Source organism: Budorcas taxicolor, chromosome 13 (genome assembly GCF_023091745.1).
Source record: "Budorcas taxicolor isolate Tak-1 chromosome 13, Takin1.1, whole genome shotgun sequence".
NCBI lineage: Eukaryota > Metazoa > Chordata > Mammalia > Artiodactyla > Bovidae > Budorcas > Budorcas taxicolor.
In genome coordinates this window covers 66334872-66356173 of record NC_068922.1, presented here as the reverse complement: position 1 = coordinate 66356173, position 21302 = coordinate 66334872, and the positions used below count along the sequence as shown (strand labels likewise).

At 51.8% G+C, this 21302-nt stretch overlaps 1 protein-coding gene and 1 long non-coding RNA gene across 2 annotated transcripts; one reads left to right on the top strand and one right to left on the bottom strand.

Annotated features, from left to right (window-relative positions):
* Positions 1–403: 403 nt before the first annotated feature.
* Positions 404–8839, top strand: LOC128058790 (uncharacterized). The gene is made up of 3 exons (XR_008200517.1): positions 404–447; positions 1021–3534; positions 8661–8839. It is a non-coding gene; the product is annotated as an uncharacterized LOC128058790 (long non-coding RNA).
* Positions 5350–6730, bottom strand: NNAT (neuronatin). The gene is made up of 3 exons (XM_052651263.1): positions 6659–6730; positions 5668–5748; positions 5350–5442 (listed from the first exon to the last, which is right to left on the bottom strand). The coding sequence occupies exons 1-3, from the start codon at positions 6728–6730 to the stop codon at positions 5350–5352; spliced, it is 246 nt and encodes an 81-aa protein (XP_052507223.1).
* Positions 8840–21302: the final 12463 nt, after the last annotated feature.

The following is a 21302-nucleotide window of genomic DNA, read 5'->3' as shown; positions in this document are numbered from 1 at the left end:
GATCAGGCGTCTGCTGTAGGCAGCTCGATTCCAGGAGGGGTCCTCGACCGGCTCGAGTAGAAGACGAAGGGGGCGGCTCCTCGGCTTCCTGCGGCGTCGGTAGCGAGCTGAGGTGGAAGAGGGTCGCGGCAGCGAAGGCGACAGCAGCGGCGGCGGCGCCATGGCGGGTCTCGCAGGTACCGTGGCGTCGGCCTCCGGGGGGCGGGATGAGAGGCCCTCATGCGACCGCGCCGCCATGTTGTCCCTTCGGGGTCACCTTAAGGCGTCGTCCGGCCCCTCTCTGGGGTTTTCCTTCCGCGCACCCTGGGGGCCGCCCCTGTCCGGTGTCACGTGATCGCGCTGTTTGGCCTCCGGGCCGGGCCTTGTGGGGGCGGGGGAGGGGGGTTACTACCTTCCTGGCCCGAGGGCGGATCCCCAGCCTCCTGGGTTCTCGTTCTGGCCTCCAAGGTCAGCGCTCGCCTGTCAGCTCCCGGGAAGGGGCAGGCAGAACCGGGGAGCGCGGGGCTGGGGGTGCGACCACCGTGTCTTCAGCCCCCGGGACCCGTGGCTGGGGGCCCAGCTTGTGAGAGATCTGTCACTCTGTCCCCGCCACTTAAGTTGCTTTTTCTTCCTCTTTTTTTTTAAATCAGAAGGGGCATAGAGGAGAGGGGGGAGAAAAGGGTCTCCCTCCCCGGGTCCCCGCCGTGCTGTCTGGGGTGATAGGTTGATGCTCTGCTTTGGGCCGCGGGTGGTTCTTTACTTTACACCAAGTCTAGACACCCGTTCCTTTTCCTACAATATATGTGGGGAGTGGCCCTCAATGGCAGCTGAAGGAATGAAATGCCTGGCACACTAATGGCCTGGAAAGAATGGGGGATGGAGGACAGTTGATTTTTCCTTCCCCCTTCCCCAGCTTCTTTAATTTCCTTCCAGGCCTGCATGTCCCTTTGCAACGCTAAATGTTGGGGCACACTGGGGTCTATCCTAGGAAAGAAATGGTCTTTCTGTTTATAGGTATGGATCGTGTTTTATCCCTTACAGGGAACTGGTGTCTTGGGGACGGCTTCTCTTTGCCTTGCCTGACATGGTACCACCATCCCCTCAGCCTTCTGGACGGCAACACCAAAGCCAGAACCTCCCCCCACCCTTCAAAAGAGTTCCAGCTTAAGTGCTAATGCCAAGTGTTAGATCTTGTTTATTTATTTGTTTGAAATCAGAGACTAATTAATGTCAAGCAAAGCTGTTGAAAGATTGCGGAGCCCTGGTCGATTTCCAGTGACCAGATCACTTCCATAACTAAAACAGGTCTTGTTAGAATTGCTGCCAATAGCAGCTTACCCTTTTGTCTGTAATCTGTTGTTTCAAAGAGGAATCTTGAAGTCTGGGTTTGGTTGTGTTTTTCTGTTGTTGTTCTCTTATCTTCGAAGCATATGCATTCCATTTCAAGCCTGTCACTGTGTGATATACCAAGGACCATGTGTGGCTTGCCTCTCTGATTTCCTGTTCTGGGAATGCTCTGGAATCTGGATCCTGCTGGGGAATGGGCCCCGTGGGAGGGAGAAAGGGAGAGGGGAGGTTGAGCAGGACCATAACCAGAGAAGATGGTGGCATGTCTCTGGGGCTTATAGAGGAAATCAGAGGTCACCAGGGAAAAAGAGACTGTTGTGAGACTAATGTTTTGTATGTGTGTGCACGTTTAAATCTCTGTGGGTGAAACTAACTGCAAATTTAGAATCTCACTTTAGGGTGCTGGCTCCTGAGTAGGTACGAGTTTGAAAATAGTTGTCTAGCAAATGGCTTACAGCACACCTGCTCCCACCTCCAACCCACACGTAATAAGCTGTTGCTGTCCTGCAGCTGAAGCTCAAGAAACCTGTCCTTCCATCGAAATCCAAATATTCCACAGGGAGAGGTAATGGTGTCACATAGCACCCCACAACTCTTAGCGGTCGCTGGTTAGGCTAAGAGACTAACATCCTCTGGGGGCATTTGTCCCAAGAGCCTTGCCTACTGTTGGGAGTCCCACTCAGCCATTCCAGTTCCTTCATAACTCATCCGCTCTATCCTTGGTCTTGTGGGGGCAAAGCGGGGGTGGTAGAGAAAATTTAAGGAAAGGGGGGTGCTGTGGACTAAGGGCTTTGCAACAAAATTGTAGTCATTTTTAACTCCTCCCATTGTTCTCTATCAGAATAAAATGTTTTAATGGTATTGCTTCTGGAAAAAAAATTTTATAAACAAGTTAGGTTTGGACCAGACTTCTAAGCACTTGAACAGGAGTGGAAAGTGAACACATTCCTTCCGTCTTCTCCAGTGGACTGTGCTTCCTCCCATAACGTGAGGGCTTCATGCGGAGCAGAAGGGCGGGGGGAGTGGACTTGGCATGTTTAAGCCGCCTGTGTGAGTGCAGCCCACTAGGGCAGCCCTGGCCGGGAAGTCTGTCATCTCATCATGCCACACTCAAAGTCCTGCTGCTGGATGGATGGAGGAAGCCCTGCAGTGAGGCTTTGCCAGGATCATCTGGGAAGCCCTGGGGCTGCCAGCAGCCTCCTGCCTTTTTAAAGGGGGGCCTACTGTGTCAAGAGCATCCAGACCCTTCCATGCTGCCTCATCTCGTCTCCCTAAGCCCAGCTGCCTTATACTTGGGCCAAGACTAGAGCATCTGGGGCAGTGGGGCCATGGGGCACACCCCTTGAAGGCTCTGCGAGGAGGGGCACCCTTCATTGAGAACACGTGTTGGAATATGTTCATGGGTCTCCCGGTTGAGTGTGGAAAACCACGAATACTCCCAGTCTTGAGGCTTGCCAAGATATGGGCTTCAAAAGGGAGGTGTGGACATTGCCTGCTGCTGAGTCACCCTGGGGCATGAGGAGACCTGCCCCAACCTTCAGGCTGTGGTAAGGACTGGAACCACCCAGCCCAAGCCTTGGATCGTACATCCCCACCCCAGTCCCATTGAGTCCTGATTGCCACTTTAATGGCAGAATGTTTCTAGTAGGTTGGGGTTCCCTGGGATCTTAGCAGTCCTTTCACAGAGGGGAACTAAAGGTAGGACTAGGAGTGACTTACCAGGTTCCCTGGGCTGACCAATGGCAAGGCCACTACCTGAACTGAGGTCTGCACCCTCCACCCCCTTAATTCTCTAATCTTGAACTCAAGTTATAGGTGCCTCTGAAGGTGCTGGTGGTTGGCCTGAGAAATGCTAGGGGCTGGATTAGGGGCGGGCAACATGAGGCTCAAGGGATTGAGGTCCTCTGTGCTCCAGAAGTGCTTGCGACAGCTGTGACTAAGGGATTTAAGGAAGTGGCAGAAAGATTTATGGCCCTCCAGCTCACTCCCTGGATGTTGACCCGGGAACAGGTGTGTGGTGACAGGAACACATAAAGCACAGATGAGGCTGAACAGGCGGCAGAGCCACTTGGTGGGGCAGTCAGCTGACCCCACGTAAAAGAAGCCCTGACTCGCTGAGGAGTGGGAGAGAGAAGTCAGGAGCTGAGCAGCCTGCCCACCTACCCACCCTGGCATGATGGCAGGGGAGAGCCCAGGGTCGGGGGCCTGGTAAGCACCCTTAGGAATATGGAGGCTAAGGGTGGGAGAAGCAGAGAACCCAGTGATGGGGAAAGTGAGCTGGAGAGAGGTTCCTGAGGGTTGGGGAGGAGGCCCTGGGAGACTAGGCCGGCCTGGCGGGATGCCCATGTCGCAGTCCTGGTAGAGGTTATAGGGCCTGAAGGAGTGAGCTAGGCAGGGGAGAGCCACACCACACCTTTTATCCCAGGGAAGTGTGGCGTGCCGCAGTCCATAGTGTCGCAGAGTCAGACCTGACTGAACAGCAGAACACCAGCAGTGTCCAAACCTGTGTACCCCATGCTTATTTCCTTGGGGATCCTGGATGGATCCCCAAGACTTTGTGTTCTGAATTCCTGATTACCCTCTTGGTCCCTAGTACCCTCAAGGACCTAGGGCTCCTCCCACCTTTCCACTCCTCCCACCTTTCCACTCCTCCTCCCACCTTCCCTCCTCCTCCTTTCCACTCCTCCTCCTTTCCCTCCTCCCACCTTTCCACTCCTCCTCCTTTCCCTCCTCCCACCTTCCCTCCTCCTCTTTTCCCTCCTCCCACATCCCCCCCTTTCCCGCTCCTTCTACCCTTCGCCTCCTCCCATGTTTTCCCCCTCCCATCTTTCCTCATCTTTGCCAAGGCCCCTATCCCAGGATGAGTGAAGCCCACCCCTTTGGGGAGGGATAAGTGGTCCCTTATTTGGAGACCAGAAGTGAAGATGGTTCCCCCTTTTCCTGTGGGTGGTGGGGGGTGAGGTCCTTTTTATTAGGACAGTGTCGAGATGAAACTGGGTGTGTGAAGGCTTATTCCCATTTTGTTGCCTCCCTCCACCCCAAGTAGTGTGCCCACCCAGACCAGTCTTAGAAGTATGTGTTGAAGCCATAAGAAGTGACAGGAGACAAAATTTTTGGTGCGCCTCCACCGCCCCGCAGGGTCCTGGGACACTGTGCGAGACAGGGGAGGTACTTTTTTATTTTTAGTAGAGGCGGTCCCTGTCCTCCAGGAGCTTACAATCTAGCTGGGGAGACACAACTAATGCACACTTATACAATTATTACAATTAGCGATTACCACAATATTGACCACAATTGCATGAGACCTGGGGGATTCAAGATCAGTGAGGGGCTGGGGGCTTGGAGAAGGTGTTTTGATAAAGATGGGATTCGTTTTCTTGTTCAGTAGGTCCAAATTGAGTGACACATTTCTTTGGGGTGGCAGTGAGGAAGAAAGGGGAATCGAGGGAGCAAAGGCAGCAAGGCTGGAATGCACATGCCTTAGGCAAAGGACAGTGAGGGCCCTGCTCTGCTTCTTAACCCTCCCCCCTCACCCTCTGCCCTCCAGTCCTGCCACACAGGCACAGAGTTGCTGCTTGTCTGCTGCACCGAGATTCAGGGCTTCGGCTGGTGATGTTGGAATGTCCATTCTGCTGGCTGGTGTAGTTGTCTGGATCTCTGTGGTGCGGCCTGCTGGCATGGCCATGGCTGCGGGGCTGGGATGGCGCTGTCCCGACTTGGTCCAGATCTGAATGCGTTGCCTGTGCCCAGATCTCAAGAGTCTGCTCCCCCCGAGTCCCCCTCCTCCCTCTAGGCCACCCGCAGTGGGAGGGGTGCAAAGGGGTGGGGAAGGGATCTCGTGTTGTCGTCATTGTCGGTGCTGCTTCTCCGGGGGCCTACCAGCCCCTCACTGACCTTGGCAAGTGCTCCTCTGGCGAGAGGGCACAGGGGACGCCCCATTCCTGCGCGGCGCTGGCTCCCGTGCTGGTGGAATGGCACAGGAGCACCTGGTGACGCGGCCGCCCAGGGGAGGGGGCTGGAGCCTCAGTTGGGGGCCCGCTGGCGGCGCTCTCCCAGCACGTGCCGTCCGGTTCTCGATACCGTGTATGCCAGCTTCTGCAGGGAGTACCTGAACACCTGTGGCGAGTGAGAGACCCAGGACCTGCCCTTAGAGGCGGGCACCCGCAGTGTCTGCAGCGCTGCCGGGCCCGCCCCCGCCCCGCCCCCTGCCCCGCCCGCCTGTCCAATGAGGAGAGGCGGGTGCGGGCGCAGCTTGTCCACGAGTCAGGGCAGCTGGAGCTTTTCCAACTGTGCTGAAGGCTGCATGGCCGCAAGCTGATTGGACCCACAACTTAGGTATACCTCACTTCTCGCAATGGGCTGTGTCCCTGGAGGATTTCGAAAAGCGAATCCTACCCAGTAAATGCAGCATTCCAGGAACACCTTGAAGGAAATATGCGATTCCTTTGGCAAAGGATTCCTTTAGCAGGGAATTCTTCCTCCAAGGGGTGCTTTTAGGGTAGATGATTTTATGTACAAAGCGCTTTCTTCTGATATATTTCTTTTTACACAAAGCAGTTTCACTATTTTTAAATAAAGCGAACTGTCCTTTTTCGGAAGCACTTTTTTCCTATTTTTCCTGCAAAGAAACTTTTCCTCTAATTGTTTTCTTCAGAGCGCTTTTATTGATTCATAATTTCGGTTAGATCCTTTGTCTGATTTTTTTCTGCAGTGCGTTTTTTTATCTAATGTATTTTTTTCTGCCAAGTGCTTTTGTTTGATTCTTCCTGCAATGCGCGATTTCTCTAATTCATTTTTTCCCGCGAATTTTTCTGATTTGTTGTATTGGTGGCTTTTGCAAAGTGCTGGGGTTTTTTCCCTGAGAAATGTCTTTTTCTAACTTATTTTTTGTCCCACCCCCCAAATCCTGTATTTTCTAAAGGAAAATTTTTCCGCAATGCGCAATTTTTTTAAGGCAGAAAAATTTTACTATGTGAGCGGTAAAGTCTCTCTTCGCAAAACATAAGTGCCCCGCCTCCCTCCTGGGGTGGAATCTGGTGTAGCGGGATTTTCTTACCACGTTGGTCGCTAAGAGCCTCGGTGATCATCAGCGGCAGGCGCCCGCCGCGCCCCAACTCTTTGTTCCCGAGCGGGCGCACTGGGAAGGGTCTACGCAAGGAGGAGGGCGCAGGGAACGGGCGGGGGCGTGCAGTGCCGCCCGCGGCACTTGGGCGGGCAAGGATCGCGGCAGTTGGGGCAGGACGGGTTGGGATGCGGCAACTGCAACGCGGGCTTGCCGGTTCTGGAGACGCGCATCGGGACCCTCTCCCACCCAGAACCCGAGCACGCTTACCTGCAGCAGCACGCGGAAAATGTACCAGCCGATGATGAGCAATTCAGCCGACGCTGCCGCCACTGCCGCCATGGTTCCGAGACTGGTGGGTGGGTGGTTGAGAGCGAGTGCTGCTGGTTCCGAGGTCCGCTGGCCTCTCGGAGTCCGCTGTTGGGCGCACTGCCGCAACCGCGGTGGCCGCGCCTTAAGTATCTGCCCGCTGCCCAAGTGCGCATGCGCGCTTGGGCGGGGGGTCCGTGAGGAGGGGTAGCTGGGGGCGCTCCTCATTCGTCAGAAGAGGAAAAAAAAATAATCCATCTGCTCTTTCCACATCGACCCCCGCCTCCTGAGTTCATCTTCGCCCGTTTCCAGAAGATTCCGCTGTGCCCGCTCTTTGAATTTTAATTTAAAATGGGAAATGTTACTCTGAGTTGGCGCATAGGGTGAAAGTAGAGGCGCGCGCTTCTTGGTAGCGGAACCCCTCTCTCTGACCCCAAACCTGCAGATTCGAGCCCAGTGTCCGATGCTGCGCTATATCGCACCTTGGGCTCAGGTGGAAAATCAAGGGGACCTAAGTTAGAGAGGGATCATCTGCCCTGCGGAGCAAAAACAGGTGCCCCTTCTAGAAGCCTTGACTTCACAGGTCCCCTGCACAGTATTCTTTTTCTAATACTCAATGTGTTAGAAGCCCACGTCCTCTGCTTTGCAAGAGTCCCTGCGCTCGGAACCTTTCGGGGATTCCTCACATCCCGCTTCTTACGGTTGTTAGATCTGCAGCCGTGGCAGTTGTAGGGAGCTGAGCCAGGACACTGAGCCCTGGGTGGAAGAGCGATAGTCACCGGGTGTCTGCCTTGTAGGATGGGAAGTGGCCGGGATGGCGCCTTTGTGTGCGCGGAAGGGATGGGATGAGCTCTCCAAAGTAGTCGTCTGAAGGCGCTCTGGGATAGTTTTCTGCTAGGTGAGTTATTTCAACCTCTGCTACCCTACCCCCAGGCCCTGGTAGGTCTTCCTCAGCCCGCGAGGTTCTTTGTACCCGTTAAGCTGGACGCCTGGAGTTCGGAGCGGGGTTTTGCTACAGCCACTGGAGGGTCGTGGCTACTGCGGTTCGGATAGCAGGCGCGGCAGGAAGACTGGATCGCGGTCTGCGAGCGCGGCCCTGGCGTACCAGTGGCCCGACGCTCAAGCGCACTTCTCTCCAGCGACTGCCTGGCACAGGCGCCAACTGGCATTTGCCCCAATATGGATAGACAATTAATTCTGATTAAAATCGCATGGAGGGCAAGTTCTATACAGTGCCGGCGGCAGATGGAGAGCGTAAGTGAACTTGGGCAAGTGGTCATGTTGGATGAAGCAGAAGGGAGATTTTTTTTTTTCCTATTTTGACTTTCGAAGAAGTTGGCAGATTTTGGCAGAATGACACTGGATTATTTGAAAGAGCCAAGCTCATTCTGGGCTGCCATCTTAAAGCAAAATATTCGGAGATGCTGCGGCAGCTTCACAGAGCTTGCGAGGAACCATTGCCTGCAATCTGCCGCCGGCGGTGCGCCGCTACTTTACACCAAGCACCTGCTGTGAAAGAGACCACAGGCAGAATCCTTTTCTTATTCGGCGGGGGCACAGCACGGAGCCCATGGCCGTCCGGTGGCAACCACAGGGCGGTATTGTGAGGTCTGGGCCCCTTGAGGACGGGCCGCAGCCCCAGGAGGCGATACATGATCTCTGCTGGGCAGGGCCCAGGCAAAGCCAGTCCACTGTGCCGGACCTGCCTAGAGCCCTCTGGCTGAGCCGCCCCCCCTCCACCCGCCAGAAGGGGAGACCCCCAGGACGCTTCTTCAAAGGGTGACTTGGAGAAGAGTAGACTTCCATGGGAGGGCAGGGAGGAAAGGGCATTCACATTTGCTGTTGTTAACCATGATCCATTTTTCCAAATAAGTATACATTCTGTTCCTGTTTTTTTTTTTTTTTGTCTGTTTGTCTGTCTGTTTTGTGTCTGTTTGTCTATTGTGTTGACTTTTCTCTTCAGGATCCCTGCTGCCTTGGTGATCCCGGGCTGACAGCCAGAGAGCACAGCGGCTCAGCTCCTGGAGAGCGAGGGTTGAAGAAAGCAGAGGGCAGCCGCCCGCGCCCGCTAGCTCCTATTAGGTCGGTTCCTGCAGCGGTGCCCGGTGGCCTTGGCGAAGGCCCTGTCCGGCAGAGATCATGTATTGCCTCCAGTGGCTGCTGCCCGTCCTCCTCATCCCCAAGCCCCTCAACCCCGCCCTGTGGTTCAGCCACTCCATGTTCATGGGCTTCTACCTGCTCAGCTTCCTCCTGGAGCGGAAGCCTTGCACAATTTGTGCCTTGGTTTTCCTGGCAGCCTTGTTCCTCATCTGCTATAGCTGCTGGGGAAACTGTTTCCTGTACCACTGCTCCGATTCCCCGCTTCCAGAATCGGCGCACGACCCCGGCGTCGTGGGCACCTAACAGCCAGCCCAGTTAGCTTTCCAAGGAAGCAGAAGACGGGAGGGGAGGCATTGACATAGGTCATAAAGCATTGGAGTTTCAAATCCCGCAGTCCTGCGGGTGCCACATTCCTGACGGCGCCTTTTTGGCCTGTGATGTTTTATCCTTATAATGTGAATAATGGGCACTGACCGGTGCTTTTATTGTAGAGTCCTGTAGTCGTGGGTGGTCTTGTGGTTGTGTGTGTTCTGTCCTCATCTTGGCCCCCGGCTGGCAGGATGGCCACCCCCCTCGCCGCATTCCCGCGAGGCATCTGCACCCATCCTGGTCAACTGCCCCAGCATGACCGGGGCAGATAAAATGCCAGTCTCATTGTCGCCTCTGTCCTTCCTTCCGAGTGTTACTGACTCCTCCGTCCCTCTCTTGGCTTCCTGTAAGTTCTCTTTACCCCTTTCCTTTTTTGGGGAGCACCTGTTCAAGACAGGGCTCGTTTTTGCACTTATCTCGAATATAAAGAGATTGCTGACGCCCGAGAGCCTCGCTTTTTCATCTTTCTTTCCCGGCCGACAGGCTGGACAGCACTGTGTCTCGCCTGCTGGCCACAGATCTTCAGTATTTTCCCCACTTCATTTTGAAGGAAGAAGTAACAGATAACATGTTGCTCTTTCATCCAGGGGTCTGGGCTCCTGCTCAGCCACCCAGCTTCGCTTCCTTTGCCCTTCCTCCTGCCTTTCAGCTGTCGTGAGGAGGGGGCCTCATTGTGTCTCCCATGCATGCGCTGCAGGATTGATGTGCAGGGTGTTTATGCAGATCTAGCAGTCCCCAGCTGAGTGAATGGGAGCGTACTTGTGTGTTTCATAACAGCCAGGATCCCCTCGATAGGTGTTTGGATATTTTTTGGTGTGGTGTGCTGTGCGTGCTGCGTGTGTGTTTACGTACCTGTACAAGTACATGTTGTAAATCCCTTATAAAGAAGCTTTATTGAACGTGTTCTGATTTTGAGGGGTCACAATAGGTAGCTCATAGGTGCCGCTACAGTGTGTGTTTAGCATGGGGATTGCAGAGTGACCAGCACGCTGGACTCCGAGGTGGTTCAGACGAGACAGAGGCGAGCAGTGGCCATCGCCCTCGTGCCAGGAGTTTCTCCGGTCCTGCGCGTGTATAGACTGTACCTTACGAAGAATACACAGGAAGACTTTGTGACTGTCACTTGCTCTTTTCTTTTTTCTGCGCTTCAGTAAAAGTGTCAGCAAACGAGACTGTCTCCTGGCCCCTGCCCACTGGGGATCAGCATGGTTGTCCCTCCAGTCTAAAGCATCCATCTTTCTCTTGCCTGAAGTGGGAGGGAGATGGGCCAGGCAGAGGACAGAACTGGAGGCAGTCCATCTAGGGAACGGGACCTCAAGGCCACACTTGCGGGACATTTGGATTGCTATTCTGGGGCTTTATTTCTGGTGTGTTCGTTGCACAGCTGTTTGAAATGTTTAATAAAGCTTTATAAACTTTACTCTGTGGTTTTATGTGGCTGCAGTCCGTTTGGGTCGTGGTATTGGATTTCTGAGTTGGTGGGGGGCAGAGAGGGTAGTATGGAGGGGCAGAGTCCTTGGCGCCAGAGTACCTTAGCTCGAAAATTCGATCTGCTCTCTGGAGAGCAGATGGTGGGGTTGGGGGCGGGGGAGCAGAGGGCAGGCCAGGCGGTGAACAGGAGGGAGCCTAAAAGTTTTCAGAGAGGAGACATGTGCGTTTCTCAGCTCCCATGGCTTCTCGCCTGAAACTGTTTCCCTCCATAGGAGATCGGGGTAACCGAACCCTTGACAAACAACTTAAGACAGCTGGAGCTCTAATCATCGAGGATTTTTATGGTGCTGCTTTTGAAGTAAAAATAAAGTGAAACCCCTTTCGGCATTTCAAGTGGAAAAATAAATAAGACCGGCCGGCCACGCAGGGGTCTCTGGGCAATGGCTGGAAGCGCGGTTCTGTGCTGTCGATGTGCACGTGTTCCCGTGGCCGTGACCTTTGAGACAAAGCCGGGTGCCTTGTCAGGGCCCCATGCTGGGTGTCCACCTCTCCATCTTGTCTCCTAGAAAACGTAACAGGAGCACTGCCTGTCCAAGGCACAGGACTATTGTGAGAGTTTATTGTGAAAGAACTTGGGTCATTTTACCTAGATTGCTAATTTATTGCTCTAAAGTACTATGTAGTTTTCTCCTGCCCTTTTCAGTCTCCCCATTGTCCGTTTATCTCTTTTTCATTCCTACCGTTGCCTATCAGCGCTTTCTCTTGGTCAAAACTTGCCAAAGATTTGTTCATTTTAAAGGTATTTTGAGAGAACCAAACTTATTGATTGTATCTGCTGGGTGTTTTGCTTTCTGATGCTTGTGTTTTTCTCCCTGCATTCTTTTTTTTCTTCTTCTGGGTTTCTGGATGTATTTTGTGGTTCAACAAAGTCTTGTCAAGCTGAGGAGTCCTACACATGGAAGGGATGGTTTGTTCAGCAAACACTGAGTCCCTGTCCTGGGCTTGCTGGGGATTTCAGGGCCAAGACCTGGGCCTGACTCTCCAGGAGCTCATGACTCTAGCCTAGTGGGAAGACTTAAGAAAACAGACAACTGCAAATTCCAAAAACAAAACAAACAAGCAAAAAAGGCTTTTGTGACCACGCTCTCCCATGGAGACACCTGGATGATAAATGAAGCCAAGATTATTGCTTATTTTGCTCTCCTCTAGAAAGCAGCTTTCTGTCATAGGTCAGGCTCACTAAAGAGTCACAAACAGGCCTCTCTCTGAAAGATGTGTGGCCTTTTCCATCAGGGAGCCTGCAGGCCGCCCCTCCCCAAGGTGACTGCCAGATCAGCATTCTGTCTGTCCAGCACTGCTCTCCATCTTACCGCAGCAGCACCCAGCCCCTCTTCCTGAAATGCCTTTCAGGAAAACGAGAAGGAGATGCCTCTCCTGCAAAAGAGCAGGGTACGAGGTATTAGAAAACCACACCCAGCAATTCTGGTGGTCTCTGTGGCTCCTAGTGTGAAATGACTGGTACCTGGTAACCACAGGATTCCATGAGGCCTTGGTCTGGGCTTTTGTAGGACCTGGTCCATGCTCTCGTCTGGCCCTCAGTTTCCTAATAGGTAAAATGTGGTTTTTGGAGCAAACAGTCTTCCTACCCCTAACATACAGGGAATCCTTTCTCCTAGGATCTTCGTGTCCTCCTGGATGCACTTGAGGAAGGTGACTGAGTTCTGGGAAGGTGGTATTGCCCTTGCAAGGCAGCCTGCATGTGCTTTATGATTTAATCATCGTACCACGTTAGCCCAGGAGGCCTCTGTCAGGAAGCCTTCCTGGACTTCTTCCCTCTCCCGAGAGATCCACTTGCCCAGGTGACTTCACTCAGCCCTCTGTTGAGTGCTAATGTTCATGCAGACTTCCTCAAAGACTGGGTTTCCCCCCACCTCTTGGGGTCTTGCGTTGTTATTCAAGCCAAGGCACTTAAGCCGTATGGAATCCTGTAGGGGACTAGGCCTTGGGGCCACACAGTGGACAAGATGGATCATCTCTGTCATCAGGGAGTCATCTGGGCTAAAGGGAATGACGTTGGGTGTATAATCCCACAGATAAGATATAACAAGCACCCTAAATGGAGAGGACCTGGTGAGGTTCAGGCTGTGGCCTGAAGCCAGTGTGAGTACTGGAGCCGTGAAATAATAAAGGAGATGTTATTTTTCACTGTCTAATCAAAGCATCTCTGGCTTATAGCTAAAAAGACTGCCTGGGCTGAAAGTAACAGGAAGGACCATCAGGATCTGGCTGCCCTGGAGGGCAATGTTGGGAGAGAGTGAAAGGGTCTAAGGTTGACATGTTGGTGGCAGGCCCACAAACTCAGTCCTGATTGAGAAGCCTTCAGTTTCCAGCTGATGGAACCATCACAGATAAGGGTGTGCTGGGGATAGGGGGTGACCCAATCACAGCAGCATTTAACTTAAGATGGGATTTTTTTCAGTTGGAAACACAATAGCATTTGTGCAGTGAAAGCAACAGGATTGGCAGGAAGGCCCCTGCCCTTTCTAGATCATCACACATGGGGAGAAGTGGATCCAAAGAGCCATGATGGATGAGGAAGACAAGGCAGGGAAGAAAGCAGGCTGGGGAGGGAAGACAGAGAAAGATGATAGACTCCCATTGAATAGCTGCAGGAAACCGCCAGGGAGGGGTCGCTCTTGCGTTCAGTCAGCGGGCCAAGCCAGAACCCTGGCTCCTGGCATCTAGTGCAAAGCTCACCCTCAGTCCCAACCCCCTCCCCCACCCCACCCCCAAGGGGAGAAAGGGTCACTGCTCTGGAAAGAAGGAAGAACTAAGCAGTGCTATCCTTGGCAACAAGGGAAGGTGATCCTGACTAAAAGCCAGAAGAGGGGCAGAGTTTGGTCTGCCAGGTTCAGGGAGAGAAGTCCATATCTTGAGAAAAACTTGGGTTATAGAGTGTTCTTGAGGTAAAAGGGAGTAGCTGGCTGAGCAACAGCTGAAGGTTTCAGACAGAAGCCTTGGGTCTCCCTTTCAGCTGTCAGGTCTTGGTGGGGTGAACTTGGGGAACAACTTAGGACTGACAAATGTGAGAGACGAGGTTTTGGGGAGCTTAGACCCTATGCCCCCATCTCTGTGACCATATGTCCCTAAGCCTCAGTTTCCTCACCTGTAAAACGGAGATCATAGCACCCACTGGAGCTTGGCTCAAGGCCAAGTCTTCACACATGTTCTCGCCTCTTTTCTGTGCCCCCACTGCCCTCCACCGATCCTAGCTTCTTAGGGATCCAATCTGGTCATCCGGCTCTCCCACTCATTCTTTCCTACAGGGAGTATTTGCTAGGCCCTGTACCAAACCCAGAACCTGAGAAGGCCGTGCGCTGCTTGAGGAGCTCAGCAGGAGGGAGGGCTCCGAGGCAGTCCTGTAGGCGCATAATTACAGTCCCGGTTGTCAGGGCTGCATGGAGTTAGGGAGAGACCTCATTTGGGAGGCCATATGTCAGCACCTCTACAGGAATTCCCTTAATTATTTTTTTACAAGCCCTGAAATGACAGTATCCTAAAAGGGAGAGGAACACCTAGACAGTGCTCTTTCCTGAGAGGCCAGAGTCCTGTTTGGCCACTTGCTTGCCCAGGACCATCCAGGGATTTTTGCCTCTTGGAGAGAAATCCCTGCCTGTACGGCCGTCTCCTCACGAGGGACCCGGATGTTCGAGAGTGTCGTGTCAGATGCAGGTGAACATGAACCTTCTCCATGGCTGGCCATTTGAGCAGTTCTGGCCTCTCACCTCTCTTCCTGGCAGCTTGTGGAGTGTCTCCACAGGGAGGCCTCACCACTTTTTCCAAACCTGAATGCTGCCCCTCCCCGCTTCACACTGCCAGTGGCAGGAAGCTGAGGCCGTGGGCCCATTCTGACCTTCCAGTGTGACCCTGCCCTCCTCCGCCTGCTCTCCTCCAGGCCCATTTCCCCATCTGTTCACCAAAGAGGGGCTGACCCAGGAAGCCGTCCACATTTCCAAAGCCGCCTTCTGAGAAATATCAGTGAACTTTATCCTTATTACTTCAGTCTGAGAGATCTTGATTGAGAGAAAGTGTGTTAAAGCAAGCATTTAATCAAATACTTTTTTGCATTAAAGAATAAACTTCACATCTCTTGGGTGCAGAAGTAAGTGTCAGGAGTCTTAGAGGCAAAGCAGACTTGGAAGGGCCTCTGAGGGAGGAAGACAAACACAGCCCTTCAGTGGCTCCCTGTCACTTGTGGTCCTGACTCCTAAACTTGGCCGTCAAAGCCCTGCACAACCCTTGAGGGTAGGGGCTTGAACTTTGTTCCCTGACCAGGCATGGCATAGACTGCTAGTTGGCTTGCCGGCAGGTGGATGGCTCAATCAGTCACTCTCTAGACTCCCTAAGGAATGAAGAGGGCCGGTCTTTCTTAGAAGTGAAAGAATTCAGTTTACCTCCCAAGTCTACTCTTGGCAACTCTGAAGTGACAATATTTTCCAGCCTCCAGACTAATATTTTACACACAGATATCACAGACACTAACATGTCACAACAGATACGTGAAAAGAACCTCCTGAAAGGCTCGATAGCCTGGTATCCTTCCTTCAGCAACAGGTGGCTGTGAGTCACCTCCCCTCACTGGGCCTCAGTTTCCCTATTTGTAAAATGAGGCATTTGGGCTAGATAACCCTTGAGTTCCTTTCTAGCTCTGGCATTGCCCTCAGATGCCCTAGTTCCTAGAGCAGTTATTGGACAGGGGTCATGGTGACTCCAGGATCTGGGTCAAGTCCACACCTTGGAGCATGGTGGAATCGTGGCAATGGCTGCAGCCCCCAGAAGATGAGCCAGGCAGGAACTGGCTGAGAGATTTTTCTGCTGATGGTGAAATGTCCTGGCAAGTCTGTGCAGGTAGGTTGATGCAGGTGAGGGGAGGGCTTGGGCTCTCCCACCCTTGTGGTCCCTGAGTAATGTTTCCTTGCAGAATCAGAAGCTATGCAAGACTGTTTGTTGAGTGCCAGCTAGATTCAGCCACTTGTATTGGCAAAGTGGGTGACCCATCTTTCCACACACTGCCCTGGCCAGGCTTCCAGAAAGGTTTTTTGCTGCTACCCCTTAAATGCTTTCCTGCATTTCATTGTCACTGTGTCTGGAGTCATACCTTCCAATAGCCTTTTGGTTCCCTGTCTAGGTGGCATATTCTGTAAGGATATTGTGGTCCTGATGCCATCATCAGCCAGGAATAACTTAGCTTAGTGTCAGAGCCACAAGGGGAAGACTTGTCCAAAGTTGGAGCTCTGACTATTGAAAGAAAAGTAATAATCCATTTTCAGCCTCCCTGAGAGCACATACCCAAATTCAAAAACTTTTGATGAGAAGGGAGACAAAAATCCATTAAAAACCAGAGAGGAAAGGAATTGGATATTTAATGTATCTGAAAGCGGAAGCCCCTCTAAGCTAAAAAACAACAAAGTACAAGAAGGCAAAGACCAACCAACTTGACCACATCAAAGCTAAGTATTTCCAAAGTCAAACAGTGTCACAAACAGAACCAAAAAGCAGAGCGGATGAACTGTTTGCAGATCTATAATGTGTAAAAAGATGACACACAAATCCTTAACAGTAAAAATAACCCTCACCCTTACCCAACAGATAGGCATGTCATTCACCTCAACAGCATACAGAAGAGAAAACAGACTTGACTGAAATGTTTTTTAGAAAATAATTCAATTTCAGTAATAACAGGAGATCAACAATAAAAACACAATAAAGAAGCACTAGTTTTCACCAACAAATTTGGAGGGGGGGAAGTTTAAGAATACTCAGTGCTAAAAAAAAAAAAAAAAGAATACTCAGTGCTGATGAGATACAATCAGACAGGCACTAAGTACAAAGGGAACTGTGAATTGGTATAAACTTTGTGGAAAATAATGATAGTCAAAGAGAAGGAGAAAGATGGAAGTTTCAAGCAAGGGCCAATGACCTATATATTAACACAAAATTTGAGTGTCTACTTTGAAATCTGCCTGCAAGGCTGGAGGATCTGGGTTTGATCCCTGAGTCGGAAAGACCCCCTGGAAAAGGAAACAGTGACCCACTCCAGAATTGCTGTTGGGAAAATCCCACGGACAGAGGAGCCTGATAGGCTACAGTCCATGGGGTGGCAAAGAATTGAACACGACTGAGTGACTAGCACTTTGTGTCACCCATAGTGCTGGGTGTTAGAATGTGAAGATAAATAAGATATATTGTCTGCTCTGGGCATTTGGTCAAAGAGATAGAAAAACACAGATTCTAAAATGATATGTAGTAAGAAGGCCAGAGATATGCTTGGGACATGGGCAAAGCATGGAGCAGCCGAGATGGGTGGTGCAGGTATGAAGCTTCAGGGAAGTATCCAGGGAGGTTACTTGTCTCCGCTTCCTGTCTCTGGTTACTTGAAGACATTTAGAGGTGCGAGAACCAATGAAGAGATGATTGCTTCGGTTCAGGTAGAGAAGGCAAGGCTTGAATTAGGGTCGGGGCAAGAGGATAGACAGAAGGTAAGATTAGGAGAAGCTGCTGGCTGACTGGTTGCTGGGTCAGAGAGTCTAGGATGCCTTCCCTGTTTGTGTCTTGGGTGGATGGAGTACTCGGGAGAAAGCAGGCTTAGTGGTGAGAAGAGGATTGTTGAGCCCAATTTTGCACAAGTTGAATGAAAGGCGGGCATCCAGGTAGAGATGGCCTGTGAGATCTAGGAGAGAGCTTGGACCCCAGCAGGGATTTGAATGAAAGATTCAGGTTATGACTGATGGCGACTGTAGCCATGGGCTTTGCTGAGCTGTCCTTGGAGAAGGTAGCAGCTGAGAAGAGAAAGGAGGGTCTAGGGCTGAGAATCTTTCCCCTGTTTAAGCGTGGACAGAGAGAAAGAAAAGCCCACAGAGGCAAAAGAGACAGCAGAAAGAGAGGGAAAAAGCACCTGGAGCCTGTGTTGGCATGGAAACCCAGGGATGTGGAGCGTTTCCAAGAGAGAATAATCAGTCAACAGAAGAGAAAAGCCAGTTAGATAGGACGGAGGGCCCACCACACAGAGCAATTAGGGGCCCCTCAAGCCCCACAGGAGCAATTCCTGTGAGAGGTGGGCCTAAAGCCCCCACAAGGTGGGCAGAGGAAAGTGGAGCGGGGCACAGCAGGCAGCGTGGCACCTGTCCTGAGGACCTTGGAGTGTGAGGGCGAAGCTGCAGAGAATTTCTGGGCTGGGGTGAGAGGAAGGCGGGACGGACGTGATGGAAGAGAGGCTGAAAGGGCTGTCACCTAAAGTCTTCCTGTCTGTGTAAATCAGAGGCAAGATCAAAGGGCATGGATAGCAAAGAGGAAAAATGGCCATAAGTGACCTTGACTAGAGCTGTTTCCAAGAAAGGCCGTCTGCCAGTCTGGAGCTCACAAAGGAGGTGTGGGCCTCTTCCCAGGGGGTAGATGGAGAACTCAGAGGAGTGCAGAGTTCATACACTGAGCTGTGACCGACATTTCAGGGACGGATGCAGGGATGCTGCTGAGGATGCTAAGCGGGGTGAGGTGGGGGGTGGAGAAAGGGCTGAAAAACTGGGGGTCCTGGAGGTCCAGGGAGGAGAGAGCTTCCAGAGATCAGCATGACCATTAATGTGCCAAAGGCACAGAAGTCAGAGGAGATGAAAGTGTCCCTGGTCTTTGGGGACCCTGGCCATAGCAGCTTTGGGGTAAGGGGCAAAACCCAACTGGGTGGGGGTGATCTAGAGACTGGCTGAGAAAGCAGGAGGGGAAAGGGAGACCTGAGGGGACAGAAGTTTCTAGAAGGCACTGTCTCTTACACATTGACCTTTGGAGGGAGGAGGGCTATACAAGGACACAAGAGCAGGGACAGGTAATGAAAGGGGCCCCCGGAGCAGTGGGATTAAGTGTATAGGTGAAGGGATTAGTTGTGTTGGTGGAAAGGGGCAAAATTAAATCATGTACATTTTACCAAGTAACCTGATCCCTGTGTTTTTCTGAAGGTGCTTTTTCTGCCCTCTGAGTACTGACTGCAGCTCTAATTAGCAGTAGTTTCATCCTGCCTCGTGTTTGGGGCTGTGTCTTATTCATTTTTGTACCTTTCGGTACCTAGCAACAAGCAGCGAGCTAGGTAAAGACAGAATAATTATTTCCTGCTTGAAATCAAATGTCTGAAATAGAGGTTCAGAATTTTTTTTTTTTTTTAAACCACAAAGATTCTGTGACTATTCCCAAGGAATCAACAAACAGGGAAATGAAAGTCAGAGTTGAAGCTGTCTATACGTGAGGCTGTCTGGGTCTCAGGAAATGCACTCTGCATTCTGGTGTGGGTACTGCTCTTTATAGTTTTTAATGGTGAGGTTGTGATTGTTGTCTCATCTGCTCATTGCAAATCTACCCTCCTGTCCTTACTGAGGCAGAGACCACTAGCACCATTTCACAGATTAGGAAACTGAGACCTAGAGCGGCAGAATAGAAGGAAAGAATCATGAGCAATGAAGTCAGTGGGGATAGGTCTTGAATGCTGCATTCAGGGTCTTCACACCGCTGCCTGGTGTAACCTCCTAGCATGTGTGCTCAAGCACTAAGTCACGTCTGACTCTTTGTGACCCCATGGACTGTAGCCCGCCAGGCTCCTCTGTCCAGGGATTTTCCAGACAAGAATACTGGCGTGGGTTACCATGCCCTTCTCCAGGGGAGCTTCCTGACCCAGGGATCGAACCTGTGTCTCCTGCATTAGCAGGCGGATTCTTTACCACTGAGCCGCCTGGGAAGCCCAGTATCTCCTACACATTGAGTAATTCTAACTATTTCTTCCAAAGTCAAGAAGGAATCTTGGTCTAACTGGTTGCACTTGGGCCTCATGCCATCCCCTGATAAAAGCTGGGTGGCAAGAGGCAGGGCCTGAAGGAGGGGCCTCTGTGGGTTCTGTGTGAGAGAGCATCCCATGTCACGCCACAACCATGTAAAATGGAGAACAGGAAATCTCCCTGAATGTAACAAGGGCTGGTAGGGGGCAGTAAGGCCCGACACCCCCACCTCACCCCCAGACATCTGCGTAAGAAGTAACCAGGCAGAGGCAGGCAGACTTGTTTAGGAGGCCGTTGTCCAGATAAAAGTGGGAGAAGTCTGAACTCAACCAGTGGAAATGGAATAGATCCAGAACTTACAGGAGATTAAAAACCAGAAATGATGGTTAGCTTTTAGGAGGAGAGAGAGAGTGAAGACAAAGACTCCTGTGTGTCTTGGGTAGACAGTGGGTAGACTCCTGTGTATCCTGGGAAGATGGGGAGTGAGTTTGAGGGGCAAGACAGTGGTCTCAGATACAGCCAAGGGGTCAGGATCATAGTCAGGTGGAGCCCAGCAGGCACTTGAGTCAAGGGTCAGGGGCTCAGAAAAAAATTCTGCTGGGAGTACTGGCCTAGGGCCATGGCCCCTCAAGTAATAGGAACCCTGACAATGAGTAAGATCACCAGAGAAAGAATGGGACAGGGCCCAGGGCAGAATCCTAAGTTACAGTGACACTTGAAATACCAATCAAGGTGTGGGTAGGTGGCAAAGGAGAAAGAGAAGGAAAGGCTTGAGACATGCGACAAACAACCAGGAGAGTGGGTTGCCATGGAAACAAAGGTAGTGAAGGGTTTCAAGGAGAAAGTAATCAACACTGTCAAATGCAGCAGAGAATTCCAATAAGATAAAGACAGACTCCCCCCGCCCCCGCCCCCGCCTTTGGATTTGATGATTAGTAAGCTTTGGTTGACCTCAATAAGAGCATTTCAGGGGAGTGATGGGGCAAAACTTGAATAATGTTGAGATTAGAGGGGGAGGTGAATCCGTCACTGAGAGTTCTTTGAGGAGGCCAGAAGGAAGACTTGGAGATGTGAAGGACAAGAGTGGGGAGGTTGAGCATAGGATAGACAGGAGCAAGTTCATAGGCTGATATCCACTCCCAAATGCGGGAAGTGTTGTTTAGTGACAAAGTTGATTCATTCCACATATTCTAGTTTACCACCTGTTTGTGCCTGGCAGTGTGCCCAGCATTGTGGATTCTGTGGTGAATGAATTGAAATAGGCAGATTTCTGTTCTCGTAGCATTTATATGATAGTAGGGGAGAAAGATGTGAACCACGTAATCACACACACAAATGTGTAATTTCCAGCGTTGACAGAACACACTCTGAAAGAAGGGTAGCGAGTGCTGGAGGATGTACAAGGGCCCCTGCCCCAGGCCAACTCCAGAGGTTTCCCTGCCGTGACGCTTGAACCAAGCTATTAAGGGGACTGCATTCATGGGACTGAACAGATTCGAGAAGAGCCTTCTGGCCAGAGGGACCCGCCTGCCTGTGCAAAGGGAGGTGCGCTGAGGCCAAAGAGGCAGGCAGGGCTGGGTGGGCAGAGCTCTGGAGGCCAGGGCTGAGCTCATGTGTGCCTCCCGAGAGTGAGGGAAGCATGTTCGAGACCTGCGTGAATATTTCCTGTGATCTGAGACTGGCTGGCCCCTGGATAAGTCATTAGAGGAAGCAGAGGTGGACGTAGCGAGACCAGTTGGGAAGTTTCTGTTGTCACGGTGGACAGGATCTGGACGACACATTCTGGTCAGTCTTGGAGCTGGATGGAAGGAAGATGCGTAAGGAGAGGAGGTGTTCCAGATGACCACTGAGTTTAGGGCTTGCCTTACTGGTGGTGTGGCAGTGCTTTCCTC